The sequence below is a fragment of the Vicia villosa genome, linkage group LG2, assembly GCF_029867415.1.
Source record: "Vicia villosa cultivar HV-30 ecotype Madison, WI linkage group LG2, Vvil1.0, whole genome shotgun sequence".
Taxonomy (NCBI): Eukaryota; Viridiplantae; Streptophyta; class Magnoliopsida; order Fabales; family Fabaceae; genus Vicia; species Vicia villosa.
This window is the reverse complement of record NC_081181.1, coordinates 11,917,262-11,935,082: the sequence shown is the minus strand read 5'-3', so window position 1 is coordinate 11,935,082 and position 17,821 is coordinate 11,917,262. Positions and strand designations below refer to the sequence as shown.

The 17,821-nt window shown below is 32.5% G+C and overlaps 4 protein-coding genes across 4 annotated transcripts; 1 reads left to right on the top strand and 3 right to left on the bottom strand.

The window, feature by feature from the left end:
* The first annotated feature begins 359 nt into the window (after positions 1–359).
* Positions 360–1,633, top strand: LOC131648568 (uncharacterized). The gene is made up of 2 exons (XM_058918317.1): positions 360–594; positions 660–1,633. The coding sequence occupies exons 1-2, from the start codon at positions 360–362 to the stop codon at positions 1,631–1,633; spliced, it is 1,209 nt and encodes a 402-aa protein (XP_058774300.1).
* Positions 1,634–6,775: 5,142 nt separating this feature from the next.
* Positions 6,776–8,664, bottom strand: LOC131649176 (DNA polymerase I A, chloroplastic/mitochondrial-like). The gene is made up of 5 exons (XM_058918928.1): positions 8,330–8,664; positions 8,102–8,194; positions 7,642–8,021; positions 7,319–7,531; positions 6,776–7,003 (listed from the first exon to the last, which is right to left on the bottom strand). Exons 1-3 carry the CDS (start codon positions 8,459–8,461, stop codon positions 7,821–7,823), a joined length of 426 nt encoding a protein of 141 aa, XP_058774911.1. The 5' UTR covers positions 8,462–8,664; the 3' UTR covers positions 6,776–7,003; positions 7,319–7,531; positions 7,642–7,820.
* A 2,035-nt stretch (positions 8,665–10,699) lies between these two features.
* On the bottom strand, positions 10,700–12,079 carry LOC131649175 (thioredoxin X, chloroplastic-like). Its single transcript, XM_058918927.1, has 2 exons — positions 11,659–12,079; positions 10,700–11,110 (listed from the first exon to the last, which is right to left on the bottom strand). The coding sequence occupies exons 1-2, from the start codon at positions 11,992–11,994 to the stop codon at positions 10,904–10,906; spliced, it is 543 nt and encodes a 180-aa protein (XP_058774910.1). The 5' UTR covers positions 11,995–12,079; the 3' UTR covers positions 10,700–10,903.
* Positions 12,080–13,626: 1,547 nt separating this feature from the next.
* On the bottom strand, positions 13,627–17,673 carry LOC131649174 (pentatricopeptide repeat-containing protein At3g59040-like). Its single transcript, XM_058918926.1, has 7 exons — positions 17,524–17,673; positions 17,099–17,402; positions 16,115–16,405; positions 15,433–15,681; positions 14,904–15,028; positions 14,562–14,660; positions 13,627–14,278 (listed from the first exon to the last, which is right to left on the bottom strand). The coding sequence occupies exons 1-7, from the start codon at positions 17,595–17,597 to the stop codon at positions 13,717–13,719; spliced, it is 1,704 nt and encodes a 567-aa protein (XP_058774909.1). The 5' UTR covers positions 17,598–17,673; the 3' UTR covers positions 13,627–13,716.
* Between the last annotated feature and the right edge of the window lie 148 nt (positions 17,674–17,821).

Sequence of the window (17,821 nt, the reverse complement as noted above, 5' to 3'; positions counted from 1 at the left end):
CCTCTTTCCCAATTTGTCATCAATATCAAACCTATTCAAAAAATAGAAGAGATTTTGATAAGTATATCCAAGTAACTCATCCCTCTTTTAAGAAACATTTGCAAGTGTCTTGTTTTAAGAAAAGATTCAAAAACACCGTCAGATCCATAAACCGTCTCTCCTCCCTCAATTTCTCCCTTTCTGATATTTCCAAAACCCTATTCTTCGATAATCAACTCAATTGTAATTTCTCTCCCTTCACCCGCGCCACATTCCCTAAATTGAGCAGCAAAACCTTTAAGAAGGATTTCACTCTCAGAGTCGTCACTGAGAAAGTCATTGTTACCGATTTGGGAACCACCAATTCTGCAGTTGCCGCCATGGAAGGTGGAAAACCAACTATTATCACCAACGCCGAGGGTCAGAGAACCATGCCGTCTGCGGTGGCGTATACCAAGAACGGTGATAGGTTGGTCGGTCAAATTGCAACGAGGGAAGCGGTTGTGAATCATGAGAACAAGTTTTTCTCCGCCAAGAGATTTATCGTAAGGAAGATGTCTGAGGTTGACGACAAGTCAAAGAAGGTCTCTTATAGAGCCACCAGAGATGATAACGGTAATGTTAAACTCGATTGTCCCGCTATCGGTAAATCTTTTGCAGCTGAAGAAATTTCTGAGCAGGTCTTGAGAATGGTGCTTTGGAGTTTTTGAATGATAAAATAACTAAGGTTGTGGTTATTGTGCCTGCGTACTTCAATGGTTTACAAAGGACGCATGAACCTGCTTCTTCTATGTCTCTTGTTGTTTTTACTCATGTTGAATCCAATACTAATTGTATTGGACCTACCATTGTTGACAAATTAGCTTATGAAGTCAGTGGCAAAAATACGAATTTTGGAACACCTACAAATCCTGTTGTTCTTAATCGTGTACGGGGTGACTCCTCTAGTGGTACTACAGTAGCTGTTGCTGCTAATTTTGTTGATTTCTCTCTGAGCATTGATACTTCTGGAGACCATCTGTTTGATCAAATGCGAGAACGAGCTGCTGCCAGATTCTTCGCCGCAGAGGTGTTGCGCATCATCTCCATGACCTACGATCCAGGACCACTTGCGACTAAGGAAATTGAGTTTACGAATAGCCCACGCAAGTCAGAAAAAATTGTTCCTAATAGCACATTGAATCAAGACAGCAGAAATATGATACTATTATTTTTTCAATTGGACCTGCATCAATGTTCTGCACCCAAACCACCTTCAGTGTCACCTCAAACAACTGAAGAGATTGAAGCTAGAATTCATAAGCCAAAGTTTCAAACTGAACCTACTCTACCAATATATCTAAAGTTCACTAATGTCACATACAAGGTAGTGCTCAACGGCATGACAAAAGGTGTTGCCAAAGATATATTGAAAGGGATCACTGGTTGTGTAAATCCAAGTGAAGTTTTAGAATTGATGGGTCCCTCAGGCAGTGGAAAAACTTCTTTGTTAAATCTAATTGGAGCTAGGTTACATCAACCAACAATGGGTGGATCTATTACTTACAATTATCAGCCATATTCCAAGTTCCTAACAAGCAGGATTGAATTTGTGAGACAAGATGATGTTTTGTTTCCTTACTTAACTGTCAAGGAAGACGGCGACGGAAACTGACTCGGTTATTCCAAAGGAAAATAGTGTTTCGATAACTTGAAAGACTTGCTAAGGTTTTTGAGACATGACGATCCGCAAACATGTGATATGTTCAAGCAAGTGTGCAAATGGAATATAGTTTCTAAGGATTTGGTACCGATTACCGATAATTACCACGAAGATTGTAGCATGCTTATGAATACAGTGAAGTTTTTGGTGTTCCTTACAATGCCAATTGAGCCTGGTTCCACAGATGTATCTCAGCAGTTGGAGTATTTATGGAATTTGAAGTCTGCAGTGACTAACAGATATGTTGCTACAGTGATAGTGTCCATTTTGGAAAAATCACTTGAGAATTTGGAACTTAATAAATTCACGGAGGATGATTGGAAATTGGTACAGCTGATATTTACATTATTTAGAAATATACTTGTTCCAGAAATCTTGTTGCATCAAAATTCAGCAGGATTTGCTAGTCATTTTTTATCCTTGAGAGCTAGATTTTTGGAATTTTTGTTCTGGGAGAATAATGATGGAACAACAACAGAGAGCTATTGGGAAAGAATTGATAATGAAGAACCTGAACAAATTGGTGGCAACAAGAGGAAACCACATAGGATATAACTTGTTGGAGTAGTATGTGATGCTTACCTTGATGCTACTTTTGTCAATGCATTTGTTAATGCTGGGTTTAGTCAGGATAAGTTAATGACTGTTGCATTTATTCTGAAAGTGGTGAAGCAGTGTGTGGGCACTGAAGGTGTGGAAACTGAGTATATTAGATTTGATAGACATCATTCGTTTAAGCAATGGGATCAAGGAGTTATTTTAGAACCTTGAGGACAAGATTCAAGTGAACCCCGCGGCAATGATAGAGAGTATTTAGTTATATTTTAATATTTTTAGTTTAATTAGAATGATTAATTTAAGGTTTTATATTAGTTGGTATTTTAGTTCAATTGTTATTGAATTGGTTTTCCACTAGTATTTGGGCATTTTAATTATTGGTCCATTAGTAACATTATATATGTAGTGTCATAGACACATTAAAAATCAATGAAATCAAAAATTATCTTTTTATCTCTATTTTCATAATTTATTTTTAATGTCTTTATCTTTTAATGTTGAAACTCTAATTTTATAGTTTTGGTAGGATAGCTTCCTATCACTTGATTATAGAATCACTTAAAGATGTTGACTTGTTATGTTTTTTTGCCATCAAATCAAATTTCAAACAACAAACTAGTAACAAACCCGTGCGTTCGCACGGGTTTTGGTACGGGACGCGCATTTGTTTCAAATGTATATTTTTTATTAGAAAAATATTTTGTACATGTGAAAAATAATAATTAAATGTATAGAAAAATATCTGGTATCCGTGAAAAAATAATAATTGAATGTATAGAAAAATGTCTTATATCTGTGAAAAAAATAATATTGCATGCATAGAAAAAAAATTTGGTATCTGTGAAAAAATAAAAAGTGATTGTTTAGAAAAATGTCTGGTACCCGTAAAAAAATAATAATTGAATGTTTAAAAAAAATATGGTACCCGTGAAAAAATAATAACTGAATGTATAAAAAAAATGTCTGGTACCCGTGAAAATAATAATAATTGAATTTTTAGAAAAATGTATGGTACTCGTGAAAAAATAATAATTATACACATAGAAAATGTTCGGTACCCGTGAAAAAATAATAATTGAATATTTAGAAAAATGTCTGGTACCCGTGAAAAAATAATAATCTAAATATATAGAAAAATATCTGATACCCGTAAAAAAATAATTAAATATATAGAAAACTGTCTAGTACCCGTGAAAAAATAATAATTGAATGTATAGAAAAGAGTCTGGTACATGTGAAAAAAATAATAATTGAATGCATAGAAAAAATTTCAGTACCTGTGAAAAAATAATAATTGATTGTTTAGAAAAATGTTTGGTACCCGTAAAAAAATAATAATTGAATGTTTAAAAAAATGTCTGGTACCCATGAAAAAATAATAACTGAATGTATAGAAAAATGTCTGGTGCCCGTGAAAAAAATAATAATTGAATGTTTAGAAAAATGTCTGGTACCTATGAAAAAATAATAATTAAATATATAGAAAAATGTTCGGTACTCGTGAAAAAATAATAATTGAATGTTTAGAAAAATATCTGATACCCGTGAAAAAATAATAATCTAAATATATAGAAAAATGTACGATAACCTTACAAAAGTAATAGTTAAATGTATAAAAAAAACATCTAGTACCCATAAAACTGAAATAAATTGGATAACTGTTGAGTCCTATCTGCTAATGATTTTTATGCAGATGTTTTTAAAAATCTAAAAAATAAAAAAATGAAATTTAAAAATAACTTTAGTAGGGGAAGAAAAAGTAGCCTTTTGAAATTTGGATTTTTTTTTGAAAAGTAGCATGCATTGGAACATTGGGAAGTAGGAAGAGTTGCATGCATCTAATAGAAGTGTCAAAATTTTGAAAAGGCAAAAACTAGTCAGAGACCCGTGCTTCCGCACGGGTGATTTTTTTTTCTGGTGTAGTATTTTTGTAATGATATGAATAATATAAATAAAAGGAATTATAAGCAATATGCATAATTAAAAGGAGTTGTTTTACTTGAATAGAGTTAGAGTTTTATTGGTTGCTCTCCCAATTCTTTGAAAACCAAATATCCATAGGAATCGTTTTGAAATTTGAAAATAAATACTTTAGTTTTCAAATAAAAGTCATTATTGTTTAAAATAAAATAGGCATTGTATTGAAAGTGACCCTTAAGATTAAACATTATTATCGTATTCATGTGTTAATTTTGTGTGTAATAAAGAACCATATAAAAAAGGATATGTGAGTTGGAGAAAAAATAAAATTTTAGCAAATGCAAATGTAAAATTTTAAATATAAATGAAAAATATGAAATAATTTACTTAATTGTAAATTTTACAATAATTATATAGAAAACAATGATCCACAAAAAAAAATGTTTAAGATACGTTAAGAACACAATAGCAAAATTGAGTCAGGTAATTTAATAATTGACGGTCCAACAACAATTAAAAGAAAACGATATAGATTACTATGGTTTATTTTTAAATGAAAAATGATCATATAAATTCAATTATATTAAATAATCATATAAAAAAATACTATAAGATGGAGATAATAAAAATGAAATATTAACATTTAAAAATAAAAATTATCTCTCAATTAATAGTAATTGTTGATTAAAATAAAATAGCTACTATGTTGATAATGACCCGTGAAATAAAAAAATAATTTGATGCGATATAAAATATATTTAAAAACAAATGTAAAATAAACAATAATCATGGAAATTTAATTGTATTAAATAATGATAAAAAATCGTGAGATGGAGAAAAAAATAAAAATAAAGATATTATCTTTTAAATAAAGACAATGATTGATTAAAATAAAATAGAAATTATGTTGATAGTGACCCGTGAGATAATAAATAAATAGAGAAAAAAATTAAAATAAAAGTAAGAAAGTGTGAAAAAATGTGGGAGAAATTTGAAATTTTAATTAAGATAGAGAAAATGTGTAATGATCGATTAAATATTGAGTTGATAGTGGCCCGTGAAATAATTAAATATTTTTGGGAATAATAATTAAATGATCGATTATTAATATTTTTTGCGATAATAGATAAATGTAGAAAAATTAAAATGAAAGTATGGAAAAATGAAATGTAAAAGAAATTTGAAATTTTTAGTAAGATTAAAATTTAAAAATAGATTATTAATATTTTTTGTGGTAATAAGTAAATTAAGAAAAATTAAAATGAAAGTAAGAAAGTGTGGGAAAATGAAATGTAAGGGAAATTTAAATATGACTTCCATCATCCATGGCTTACATGTGATGTCATCACTCATGCATTAAAGTTGTAGGGAAAATGTTATTTAATTCGGACCAATGAAAAGCTAACACTTGGGGCATTCATTCAATAAAGTTGAAAGAGTGAATACTTAATTTGTTAGTTACAAAAATGACATTTTATTAGTGCAAATAAATTTTGGTGAAAGGGTAATTTAGGCAATTTGGTCAATCTATTATTAATGAATAGATAGTAGATTATTCTCTCTCCAACATGATTTTCGGTACACTCTCTTTCAATAAAAAAAATTATATAATAGTAAATTAATGGGATAAATGGTCATTGAAAGGAGATCAAATAAGAATATGGAAAAAAATCTCTTTCCTCTCATAATAAATTAATGGGATAATAGCTTGTGTAATGATGTTATATGATATGTTAGATATGTAAAAAATATGGTGCAGAAAAGTTTTGTCTTCCCAAGAAATTTTGTGCAAAAAATCTAGTGCAAATCATGAAGTAGGTGAAGAAAATAGGAATGAACAATGGAGAAATGAAAAAAAGAGAGCGTGTGAGTCTAACTATAGACAGTGTAAAACTATAGACTTGATAGGTTAGTCATGATACATAATTTTTTCCATCTCTTTCTATAAAATGGACATACTTTTTGTAGTGTAATTATCTAAAAACTTGGCATTGGTAAAAATATATCTATTTAAAATTTGAAAGCTAATTGTTTAAGTTTTTAAAAATAATTATTGTTAAGAAAAATATTTAAACACATACTTTGTAAAAAATAATCGACACCGTTTTTCATAAAAAATAACTATGGTTTAAAATATATAAAAAAAAAAGTCAGTAGTACAAGTGGCATAAGTTTTATTTTTATTTTCTTTAATTGTAAAAAAAATATAAAAACCTGAGAATTTTGCACGGATTTTGATATGATTATTCGTGCGTTCACATCGTACTGATGTGTTACCCGTGCGATCGAAATCCAAAATTATTTTACATCAATAATATATATTTTAACTTTCTATATATTATATCAGTGCGTTCACGCGGATTTTAATATGGTTACCCGTGTATTTACACGTTACTGGTGTGTTACCCGTGCGTCCTCACGAATGGCCACTGGTGTGATCTCATTAATATATATAAATAATATTAACTTTGTTAGAGGTAATTGAATATTTTTAAATTATTTAACAGTATATATACTAATTAAATTATATTCTAGTATAATATATTAATTATAGGTAAAGTATATATTATTTTCAATTAAAAAATATGATTAGTATAATAGTAGTTTAGTCCCTAGTAGTTTAATCTAAGAGATGCCGCTTCACCAATATCAAAATTTAGCATACACTCCAAGTCTCTTTACTTTTGAATTACACTCCAAGTGCAAAGAAATAAATATAAGAGAGAATAAGACAAAGTGTTGAATTATCAGAACAGATAAAAGTAACTTCCATCCAAGCTCCTTCAACTTTTTATTATTGGAAATTTGTATCATGGCACACATGGCAACATCAGCAGCATTACCCTGTTGCATTTTACAAATCAGAAATCCATAGAGAAAAATCTGTATGTATGAATGAATCCCTGTTGCATTTTACAAATCAGAAATCCATAGAGAAAAATCTGTATGTATGAATGAATGCGATATTGTGACGTTAAATACAATTAAACCATGATATTTTATTTAAAACACTATTTGCACTATCACCTTGATAAAAACTTTGGAATATGATGATGCATTTATAAGTGAGTTTTGAAAACGTTATTTCACTATTCCTTGTTCTCTATGTTAGATTAACCTTAATGTGATTCTCAAGTGTTATCCGAAAGAATTACGAACCTGCACTGGAGTATTAATAGCAGCACGCTCAATGTGACCTTTCTGATAGGTATTAGCTTGGGCCATCAAAGGGAATTTCCGGGCTCGCCCTAGCAATGTGTAGACACAATGAAACTTACGAGCTTCTTTTTTACGTTCCTCTTGCCATTGCAAAACTTCTTTTCTGTCATTGTACCAAAGGTCAACTGTTTTCTTAGCTTCTTTCACAGAAACCTAAAAGAAAGAAAAAAAACATGTGAATTTTTCTCGACAATGAAATAATAAATCATGGACACTCGTCAGCATAATAAATCTCTCATAATACGTAATAGAACTCAGTGTACCCTCCAATCCTTAGATAGCCCCACTGGAGTTTTCCCATATGCAATTGAGAAGTTAAGCATTTTAGCTTTTCTTCTTTCAGAACCAAACACATCCTAAAATGGAAGGGGGAAAACACAAATAGAGTCATGAACAAATTATGAAAAAGGTGTTTGCAATGCTAAACCAACAAATCATGCTTCTATACCTTTAATAGAGGAAGTGGGGGCTTATCTTCACCAGGCCGAGGATCCCACTCGAGAAGCACTTCCTTTTTCTCAACTGCTTCACGAATATATGGATACATATTCATAGCAGTCCTTGAATGGAAATCTCCGCCGGCTTTAAAAGCATCCATCATGCTCTTACAGTTGGCAAGATGCGTGAGAATCCTAAGTTCCAGCTGCAACAATACATAACACTGTTAACCGATTAAAATTTCTAGAGAATATTCCAAATAGATACAAAATATGAACTACTAACCTGTCCATAATCAGCAACTATAAGAGAATTCCCTAGTGCAGCGATGAATGCTTGACGGATTTTGTATCGGTCTTTTTCCAAAGCAGGTTGATTCTAATTCATGCACATAGATAAAGGTCAATGATCAAATGAATAGTGCTTTAAGAAATTTCAGGTTCACAACTACCACCATTAAAAGGAAATATCCTAATAGAGAAAATTTCTTATAAATCAAACAAATTAGAATACCTGCAGATTTGGCCTTCTAGCTGACAAGCGTCCTGTCTCTGTGTTGATATTTAAGGAGCAATGAACACGGTTATCCTTTCCTGATATATCATGTCCCTGACATAAAGAAACTATGAAGCTGACATAGAGCATGGTATAAAGAACTTCAAAGTTAAAAAAAAAAGAAGCAATGGCATGGCAAGCTTCTCTCCCTTCTTTCTCTGTTGGAAAAGCAGCAAAGGCTGTTCCATATGCAGAATTATCATCTTTTGGAACCTCGATATGATTTTGAGAAGGATTTCCATGCTCGTCGTCAAGATCCAAGTTACAAACCTCATCGGTAAAATCAAAATCAGAAAAAATGTTTCCAGCCAGGTGAAAAGAGACAAAAGGATGTAGAATTTAAAATTTTAATAATCAGTCGTAGAAAACACTCCAAACCTGTAGCAAAAACCAGAAAATACAAAACAGCAACAACCATACTCAAGCCACTAAACCACACTCAAGCCAAAATACCATTCAACCACTTACTATGCATATTCGTACATGAAAAAAACAAACCATATCAGAACTGCAGCCCTGCATAAAGCTCAACCGAAACGAATAACAAACTGGTTCCCATAAAAACCGAGCTAGTTCAGACCTGCAAAATGCCATGACGGTTTATCATTGATATACAATATGCAGGATAAACCAATATGTTAATTAGAACTACATACACTGTATAGAGTCAACTCCCTTTGGCCTCCTTCTTCCTTTGTTTCCTTCAATATCGAACACTCTGTTTTTCTTCAAATCATTAATCAAACCTGCATGAGTGAAACCAAATTGCCATCAATGACTCACCCATAACACCTCAATATCCTACTTGAAACCCAATCCAGAATTCAATCAACCATATTTACATTCAGATCAATATTCAAAATAGTTTACATTATCATTCAAGCCATACAATAACTCTGCATTAGTTCAGAAGATAAGAGAGAAAAATTAAGAGTCTACGCACCTTCACCTTGTTATAACAGGTTACATCACCGACTCGAACCGTCACTTCCCACAAAATTCTACTAACCATTCCGCATAACCACCACAAAAAGTTCCTGCAGAAAACAAAACCAAACAGAAACCAAAAGCCGGTTCAGCGAAACTAAAGAGTCTTTGTACCAAGATTCATAACCCAACAATCTAACAATGAATATTATAGAACAACAAAACATTGGTTGGAACTTTAAACATACCATATTGAAAAAAACTTGCGACCGAGATCTCTGAAACCCTAATCCCATGGAAGGGTCGGATCTGGAAAAAAAGTCCTGTTAATGAGAATTGACAATGGATAAGGAAGAGAGATCAAGAACAAAAACCAGAAATACCTCACCCGAGATTCAGAATCGCATCTTTCGTCATCATCTTCATAGATCTTCAACAAATTTAACCCATTCATCCAAAATCGTTCACAACCACACTCGTCGTCGGAAACCCGTTTTCCCCACCACCAAACTAATCGCCGGTAACCCGTTGTTGCCACCACAAATCTGAACGTTAAAACATAATAGCAAATATTTTTGTTAGAAAGATGATAATCTGAATCCGACCACCACCACACTCGTCGCCGGAAACCCGTTTCCACCACCACCAAACTAATCGCCGGTAACCCGTAGAAAGATGGATGAAGATGGAAGCTGGTGTAGATTTCAAATCGCCCGTGAGTTGGAGAAAGAGGAAAAAGATTGAGGTAGATAGAAAGAGAGTAACAAAACCTAATGAAAAGACTTTGAGAAAGACTTTGAGTATGGCAGAGGTTATAATTGTGTTTACCAAGAAACATAGCAATATAAAATGATTATTATTATATTCAAAAATTTTGAAAAGATTTTCTTTGGCTTGTTTTGAAATCAGACTCGGTGGTATAGAAAAGGAGAGCAAGTAAGGTGTCCATGTGGCAGCTTGGGGAAGCAAAGGGGCAGAAACGTACTTTCCAGATCAGTTAACTTTCTTATATTGTAGATTACGATGCTTTAGCTTAGTTAAGTTAAGCAATCAATGTGCTTCATATTTGTGTCATTCTTTACTTTAAAAATTTTCATTAAAAAATCATTATCATTACTACAAACAAACCACAGCCGATTTTAATTTGAATCTGAACCCGCATAAATACCAAAAGCACTTTTTTCCTGCACAAGTTTTTCCAGTGCAACATTGAATACCAACACAGTGAATTTGAACTTGTGAATGATAGAAAGATTAGCAAGAGATTTTGAATTCCAACATTAATTGGAATCTATATAATCATGAATGAATATTCACAAATACCATCTCAAACTTATCTATAAAATGAAAAATAAGTACAATACCTTTAAACCAGTAAAATGTGGAAAGACATTGATCATATATCAAAGAGGAGCTTCAACACAACCTTTCTTTACCATAATATATGCTGTATATGCAGCTTCAGAAATAATACAGATTATACAGCAGATTGAAAGTGTAAAAGCCTATTAAACCCTCATACCAGACATGGAACAGAAATAGTTCTGCTTCCATGTAACTAGTTTTCCAAAAAAAAGTCACAATTTGAAATCACATATAGAACCACTATGTAATTGATATTGATTCTAACAAAACATCGACATGATCTTTAAGTTTCGCCTTTGTAATCGCACCTTCCTTCCTGCTTCCTGGAACTTCCTGCCCGTTCTTGAAGAGTATCACACTTGGCAGTCCATAAACTTTATACTCTTTAATTAGCTCAGGGTTAGCATCATGATCAATCTTTACAACTGTTAATATGTCTTCATATTCCTGTAATATGATGAATAAGAGTATTCAGTTGGGAAACACTATGATCTCGAAGAACATTTACTACATAGCTCATATCTAAGGCCGTCTTAAGTTTTCAGAGGCTCTTTGTAGGTTTACCATAGTTTAATGATAACAAATATTTTGTGAGACCTTTTTTAGCTACGGTTTAACCCGTGAAAGTTTTTGGACCTTGTGCAATTACTCGCCTTATACGCCCTCAAAGACGGCCCTTCTCCCAGCCAGGTATCAATCATATTCATTCCACAAGCTATAAAGCATTCTACACTTTTGCCAACATTAAATTGCAAATAATGTCAGCTTCATGTATCTATCTATACACTATCTATTAAACTTTGTTGTTTCATTGCTTTGAAAAGTCTGGTGTTCTAATGACTCATAAATGCATTAACTAAAAAAGATAAATAACTAACAAAGCATCCTATTAAATTTCAGCTCAACATATACCAGAATTTTCGCAATAGATTAATTATCATAAACAAAACATCAGTGAATCAAGAACATCGAAAATTAGAGAAAGAGAGAAAGACCTTAGCTAGGGCTTCCATAGCGGGAGTGATCAACCGGCAAGGACCGCACCAAGTAGCGACGAATTCAACAAGAACCGGACGCTCAGATTCCAATACGGTTTCCTTGAACTGACTCTCGTTGATTTCCGTGATACCGCACCTGACTGTAAACTTGGGAACCGCAGAGGGAGAATTCGAGAATCTTCTTTTTTCGGAGTAGAGTCTGTGCCTGGAGGATGAGTGAGAGCGTGGGAAGAGAAGAGATGAGGTTAGAGAGATGGAAGAAGAAACTGTACGAACCGGAACCGCACGGAGAGAGAGTGTAAGTGAGGCTGAAGTGGAGGTGATTGTGTCCATTGTGATAGTTTGGTTGGATTTCAATGAAGCCGAACCAATCTAAGTAGGAATGATAGATAATGAAGAACCTATAACTTGCCCAAATATTAATTTGTGGCCACAAAAGAAAATAAAATACTCCAATTTCCTAAAGATGTTTAATGGCGATAAATATTCTACTGTCAATTTAAATGTAAACTGAACTTTTAGTGGTTAGTAGTGAGTGTATTTAGATTGACGGAATGCGATGGAGTGAAATGGAATTGATATAATAATGTATATTTTATCGTTAGATCGGTAAAAAGATAATGGAATGTAATAGAATAGGATGAAATGCATTTCATCTAATTTTATTATTTGTCCTTATTATTGTTTCATCCAATTTAGACGGAATAACATTTTTTAATTACATCTCCGTTAGTTTTGAAATATCTAATATGCGATTAAACTCAAATGGTCAATAAATTTTACATAAGGCAAATTGTGACAAAGTGATAATATTCATTAAATATTCACACACCTAATTCTGAATATCAGAGTTTGAAATTCGATGATGATGTTCAACCTAACAATATTATAATTAATATATCTAATTTATATATAGACTAGATATATTAATTATTCAATTAATCTAAAAATTTAATTAATCTAAAAAGTGAATTTTAGTACAAAATTACTGAGCCAAATAAAATTAATTTAAAAAGACACTATTTTTACAATGACACAAAACCTTTAGTTAGGAAAAATTTTGTGTTAATGTAATGTAACCCAGCTCAAGGGATGCACAATATCGCTAATTTATAAAAAATAAATAAAAATTTTAGTAAAAATTTAACCTTATACAGCATTAGCTTATTGTTTATGAAAACTTGTGAATAGGGGTGAGAATAGGCCAGACCGACTAACAGGGCCTACGGCCCAGCCTACATAGGCCAAGGTCATGCCAGACTTTTTACATAAATAGAAAAGGCCTAGGCTTTTTTATAAGCCTATTTAGCTAAAAAGACTAGGCCACGGGCCATATAAAAAGCCTTTTAAGCCTATGAGGCCGACCTATTTAAATAAATTTGAATATTTTTATTAATATTATATTGTATTTTGTATTTTGAATTAAAATATAAAAATAAATATTAGTTATCTTAAAGAAATTATGAAAATAAGATGAAAAAAATCTTATGAACAATGTCATAAGTTACTTCCATAAGTTTTTTCAAACAAATAGTATCACAAAATTTATATACTAGGTAAACTCAAATAAGTCAATGCAAACAAACATTTAATCTCACTGATCTTTTAATTTGTTAGTCGATATAAAGTTGAGTTGAATGACTTATTTACAAATGTTCAAATGAAATAGGCTTTTAAGTAGGCTAACTGGCCAATCAGGCCTTCTAAAAGGCCAGGCTCAGGCCAAAAAAATAAGCCTACGATAGGCTACAGGTCAGGCTTAGGCTTTGAATTTTTTAGCAGGTCAGGCTCAGGCTTGACAAAGCCTAGCTCGGCCCAGCCTATTCCCACCCCTACTTGTGAATTGATAATATACTACTTGCTAATTAGCCATAAATGGATGATGGGGCAAAATACTTTTTTCAATTTCCCAACTTAACTCTTGATAGATAAAATCCTCTGGAATTTCTTGTATTATAATGACAATTTAAAATGAATAGATAGTTTCAATCTCAATAAAAATACAAATTCCCTAAATTTGAAAGTGTACAAAATTTTTACTGTCTATATCTTTAACTACTTGACATGGTTTAACTCAGACTCCTCTGGTTGTTTGTCATTAGTCATCGCAACCTGGTCGTCAAAATATTCGTAGTTATCTTCTTCTTCATCATCATCGTCGTCCTCTTCATCAAGGTCATTAGCTTTAGGTAAATTGTTAACTTCAGTGGAATCTAGTAGCAACTCATTAGCCACTATTTTATCTTCTTCTGTTTTTGCTAAAGATAGAAGGATATTTTTAGCTTTCTGATCAGGAACAAGTCCACTCAACTCCATTTCTTTAAACCAATGAACAGCACTGTCAAATTCTCCGTTTTTTCCATGTGCATCCATGATAGTCGTCAAAATTGTTTGGTTGGCCTTGATACCCCGCGCAAGCATTTCCTCGTACTTTTCCATTACCTTCTCAATGTCATTTTCCTTAGCATACCCGTTAATTATGGTTCCATAAGTGACAACATTAGGCTCAAATCCGTCTTGTATCAATCTTTTGAAGAACTTCTCTGCACCCTTCATGTCAGGAGCATTGACATATGCTAATAACATTGTAGTATATGAGCAAAGATCTGGCATGTACCTGCACCAAAAAAAAGTAAAACGAAATGGTAAAATGCTATCGCAATACATTCTCTAAATTCATAATTGAATCGGCACATGAATTAAAAATGACCAAACGCAAACAACTTCTTGAAGCAGGTTTTCTTATTTATTTTTGGATACTCCTTATTCATTAATAGACAACAGAGTGTAAGTTCTTTTGAATTGCTTAAATAACAGATATCTTTAAATTTTAATGTTAATAATGGCAGATTCGTTAAACATATTAATATAAACTAACAATAGAAAGGAATGCAACTTACTTATCCCTTCTCATGCTCTTAAACACAGTCCGAGCTTGCTCGACCATTCCCGACATGGAAAATGCATCAAGTAAAATATTGTAAGCTTTTCGAGTTGGCCTGTGAAAAGGAAGAGAATACAGTAACTTTTTAAAAGGAAGATAAAATAAATTTTATTTAGCAACAGAATCAGAAAGTTCTAGATTTCAAGGATACAATAATTTCAAATTAAGGTAAATTCAATTTTACAGTGCTGATTATAATTATAAAATATTATATTACTCTTGGAGTAATAAGCTAATCTATCAAGCTTTCTATTAACTCATGGCATTAACAGTTTTATTCTCTCATTCTCTGGCATACCTGACACCAGCATCAAGCATTTCCTCAAATACTGCTAATGCTTCATCCTCCCTCCTGGCTTTCCCGTAAGCATTGATGAGTAAGGCATAGCTAACCACGTCGGGTCTGAGATCAGCTCTTTGCATCTAAAATTAGGCATTTACTTCAAAATCTGATGAATTAATTATAGACAGTAAATTAAAAAGGGAACAGATCTTCGAGACAAAAACCAATGGAAAGTCTTGAAAATACCACAAGATTAAATAAATAATCTGTTGGGGGAAATTCCAGAGAAAACCATTGCCTCTTGTGAATAAGGACCGAGTTTCATACATCAGAGATTTGATATTTTAATAAAATTCTGATCGATTTAACATGGAGAAAGGTTTCTAAACCATAAGATAAGAGAAATAAAATCACTTAATTGTATGAATATTTTCAGGAAAATGTTGACTACAGTAACCATGCATAGGATACAACACAAATGAAATGAAAGAATCCTGAATCTATCGAGGACTCTGTAAAAAGTAGACAGATATTTTTATTTTACCTGATCATATATGTTTGAAACTTCCTTGTAATTTGTTTCATATGACATCAGGCTATTATATGTTACAGTAGATCGTTCAATTCCCCGTTCAGCCATCAGTGCGAATGTCTTGCGAGCCTTTTCATGACTTCCAGCCTTCTTATACATATAAATCATCATGTTAAACATCTTCTGATCTGGTTTCAAAGGTGGATTCTCATCATTCAATAGCTTGTCAAATACTTCTTCAGCTTCCTTAAACTTGTTCCCCTACAATTGAATTGAATCAATTATATGAATCCGAAATTGAAAGCCCAGCACTCTATAACAGAAATCTACACTGAGTTCAATGTAGTTATGAAAGAAATATGAGGAAACGTGTTGGAGTTGAGTAATCATTCATGGGACATTCATGATTAGTTTGGATGGTGGTTGTAACATGTATCCCATAATATCTCTATGTTCAAATTCACATGAGGACATATGTTTAAGGTGCTTGCTTCGACTTTAACCAAACATAAAGAAATTAAAGTTAAGAATGCAGCAATTAATATATTTTACTTCAACTGAATGTATCTTATAGGTAAACTGAAGTACAATAACAACAACAACAACGATAACCACTAGCACAGAGGGTAAAAGCAATAAGTGCAATGTTACTGGTAAATAAAATTGGACAGGATAAATATGATATTTATGTTACCTCAACAAATGTTTTAAGTATAATCTGATATGTGAATGCAGAAGGCTCAGGGCCAAATGTTTGCATCCTACGAAAAATCGCTTCAGCATTGTTGTATTTGCCTCCTTTTCCATATGCTTCCATAAGTGCAGTTTGAGACACTACATTTGGTGCATAACCATTCTTATTCATCAAGCCCAACACCCTCTCAGCACCATTGAAGTCTCCAAGCTTTCCATAAGCCGTAATAAGCAAGATGAAATCCATCTTACTAAAATCCCACCAGCTTTGTCCTCTAAGCCATACAAGAATCTAAACAGAATAGAAACCACATAACAACCCACAGGTAATTAGAATCTATAAAGCACAGACACTTTTCACGACTCAAACACATTGACACTAGGGACGGAACTAAGTATAAAGGTTTAGGAGCGGTCGCCATCCTCATTTGACAAAATCTTCAGAGGCCCTTTGTTTTAAAAATGATATTCACCAACCAAATAATAACACGGTTCCTACAGGTTTTAAATTTAAAAGGTAAAAAATTGCAATTCCTATTATGTTTTATCCTCTAACACTTGTGTCAATGTATATATATCATTGCTACCAACGTAAATTCTCCTTGTTTTCGTACTTTATTAATTTATATTTTATACGTAAAAATTCAAAAGTCGAAAGTGGTAGTTTATACCTAACTACATATAGCCTTTTTTTAAATTCCTCCCCCCTAAGTATCTTTTTATGGTTTTGTCTGTTGTTACAACTAAGGTAAAAAATGGACTAAGACAATGATACCAATACATATATACTCTTTATTCAGTATAAGGTCGGTTGGACACTGAGACACACACTGAATACAAGAGGCTTCGTGCTGCAGAGGTTAGAATCATTAGAAAAGCTAAAAGTTTAAACTAAATTATCCTCCAAACAGTCAAACAAAAAACATTTGAAGCCAAATTCATTCAGAAAAAAAAAATACAAAGAGCAATGCATTGGAAAATATACCTCAGCAACAACATTCCACTTCTTGAGTTGTTTAAACCTTATTAAAGTACCAACAACAAGGTCTTTCGGAATAGTTTTGTTCTTCATCTTCTCAGAAGAGAGCACAGAAACAGCAGAGCCAGACTCATCTATCAATTTCATGAGTCTCAACCAATTTTTCTTCTCAGGTTCTTCATCATCATCATCCTTGAAAACCACCATTTTCTTCTTCCTCTGCATGAATTTCCTCTGTGTCAACATACCCTTACACACCACCTTCAATCTCCCACTCATTTTCACCCTCACAATTCCATATTCAGACTTACTACAAACAAACACATAGTAAATAATCACATAACAATATCGAGAAACTACTACTAACAACAACAACAACACAAAAAAATAATAATAATAATAATAATTCGTAAAAATTCAATTCAACTCACCTTGATTGAAGAGGTGGCAAAGAGAGTTTCCCCAATCCTAAGTTACAGTGTGACTTCGAAATGAGACTACACATACCGAAGAGGTTTGCGTCGAGTTCTGCTTCAGCGTTTTCCCAAAATCGCACCAGAAGAAGAAGGAAGAAGAAGAAGATTATGTTAATAATCAGTTATAAATATCTATCTATCTGTTTTTTTTTTTTAATAAAAAACATATCATGTTGTTTAGTTGGGCTGGGCCAGGCCCAAAGTTAACTCAAATATAAGGCCCATTTGTTAGGCCCATTTATACATTTAAGAA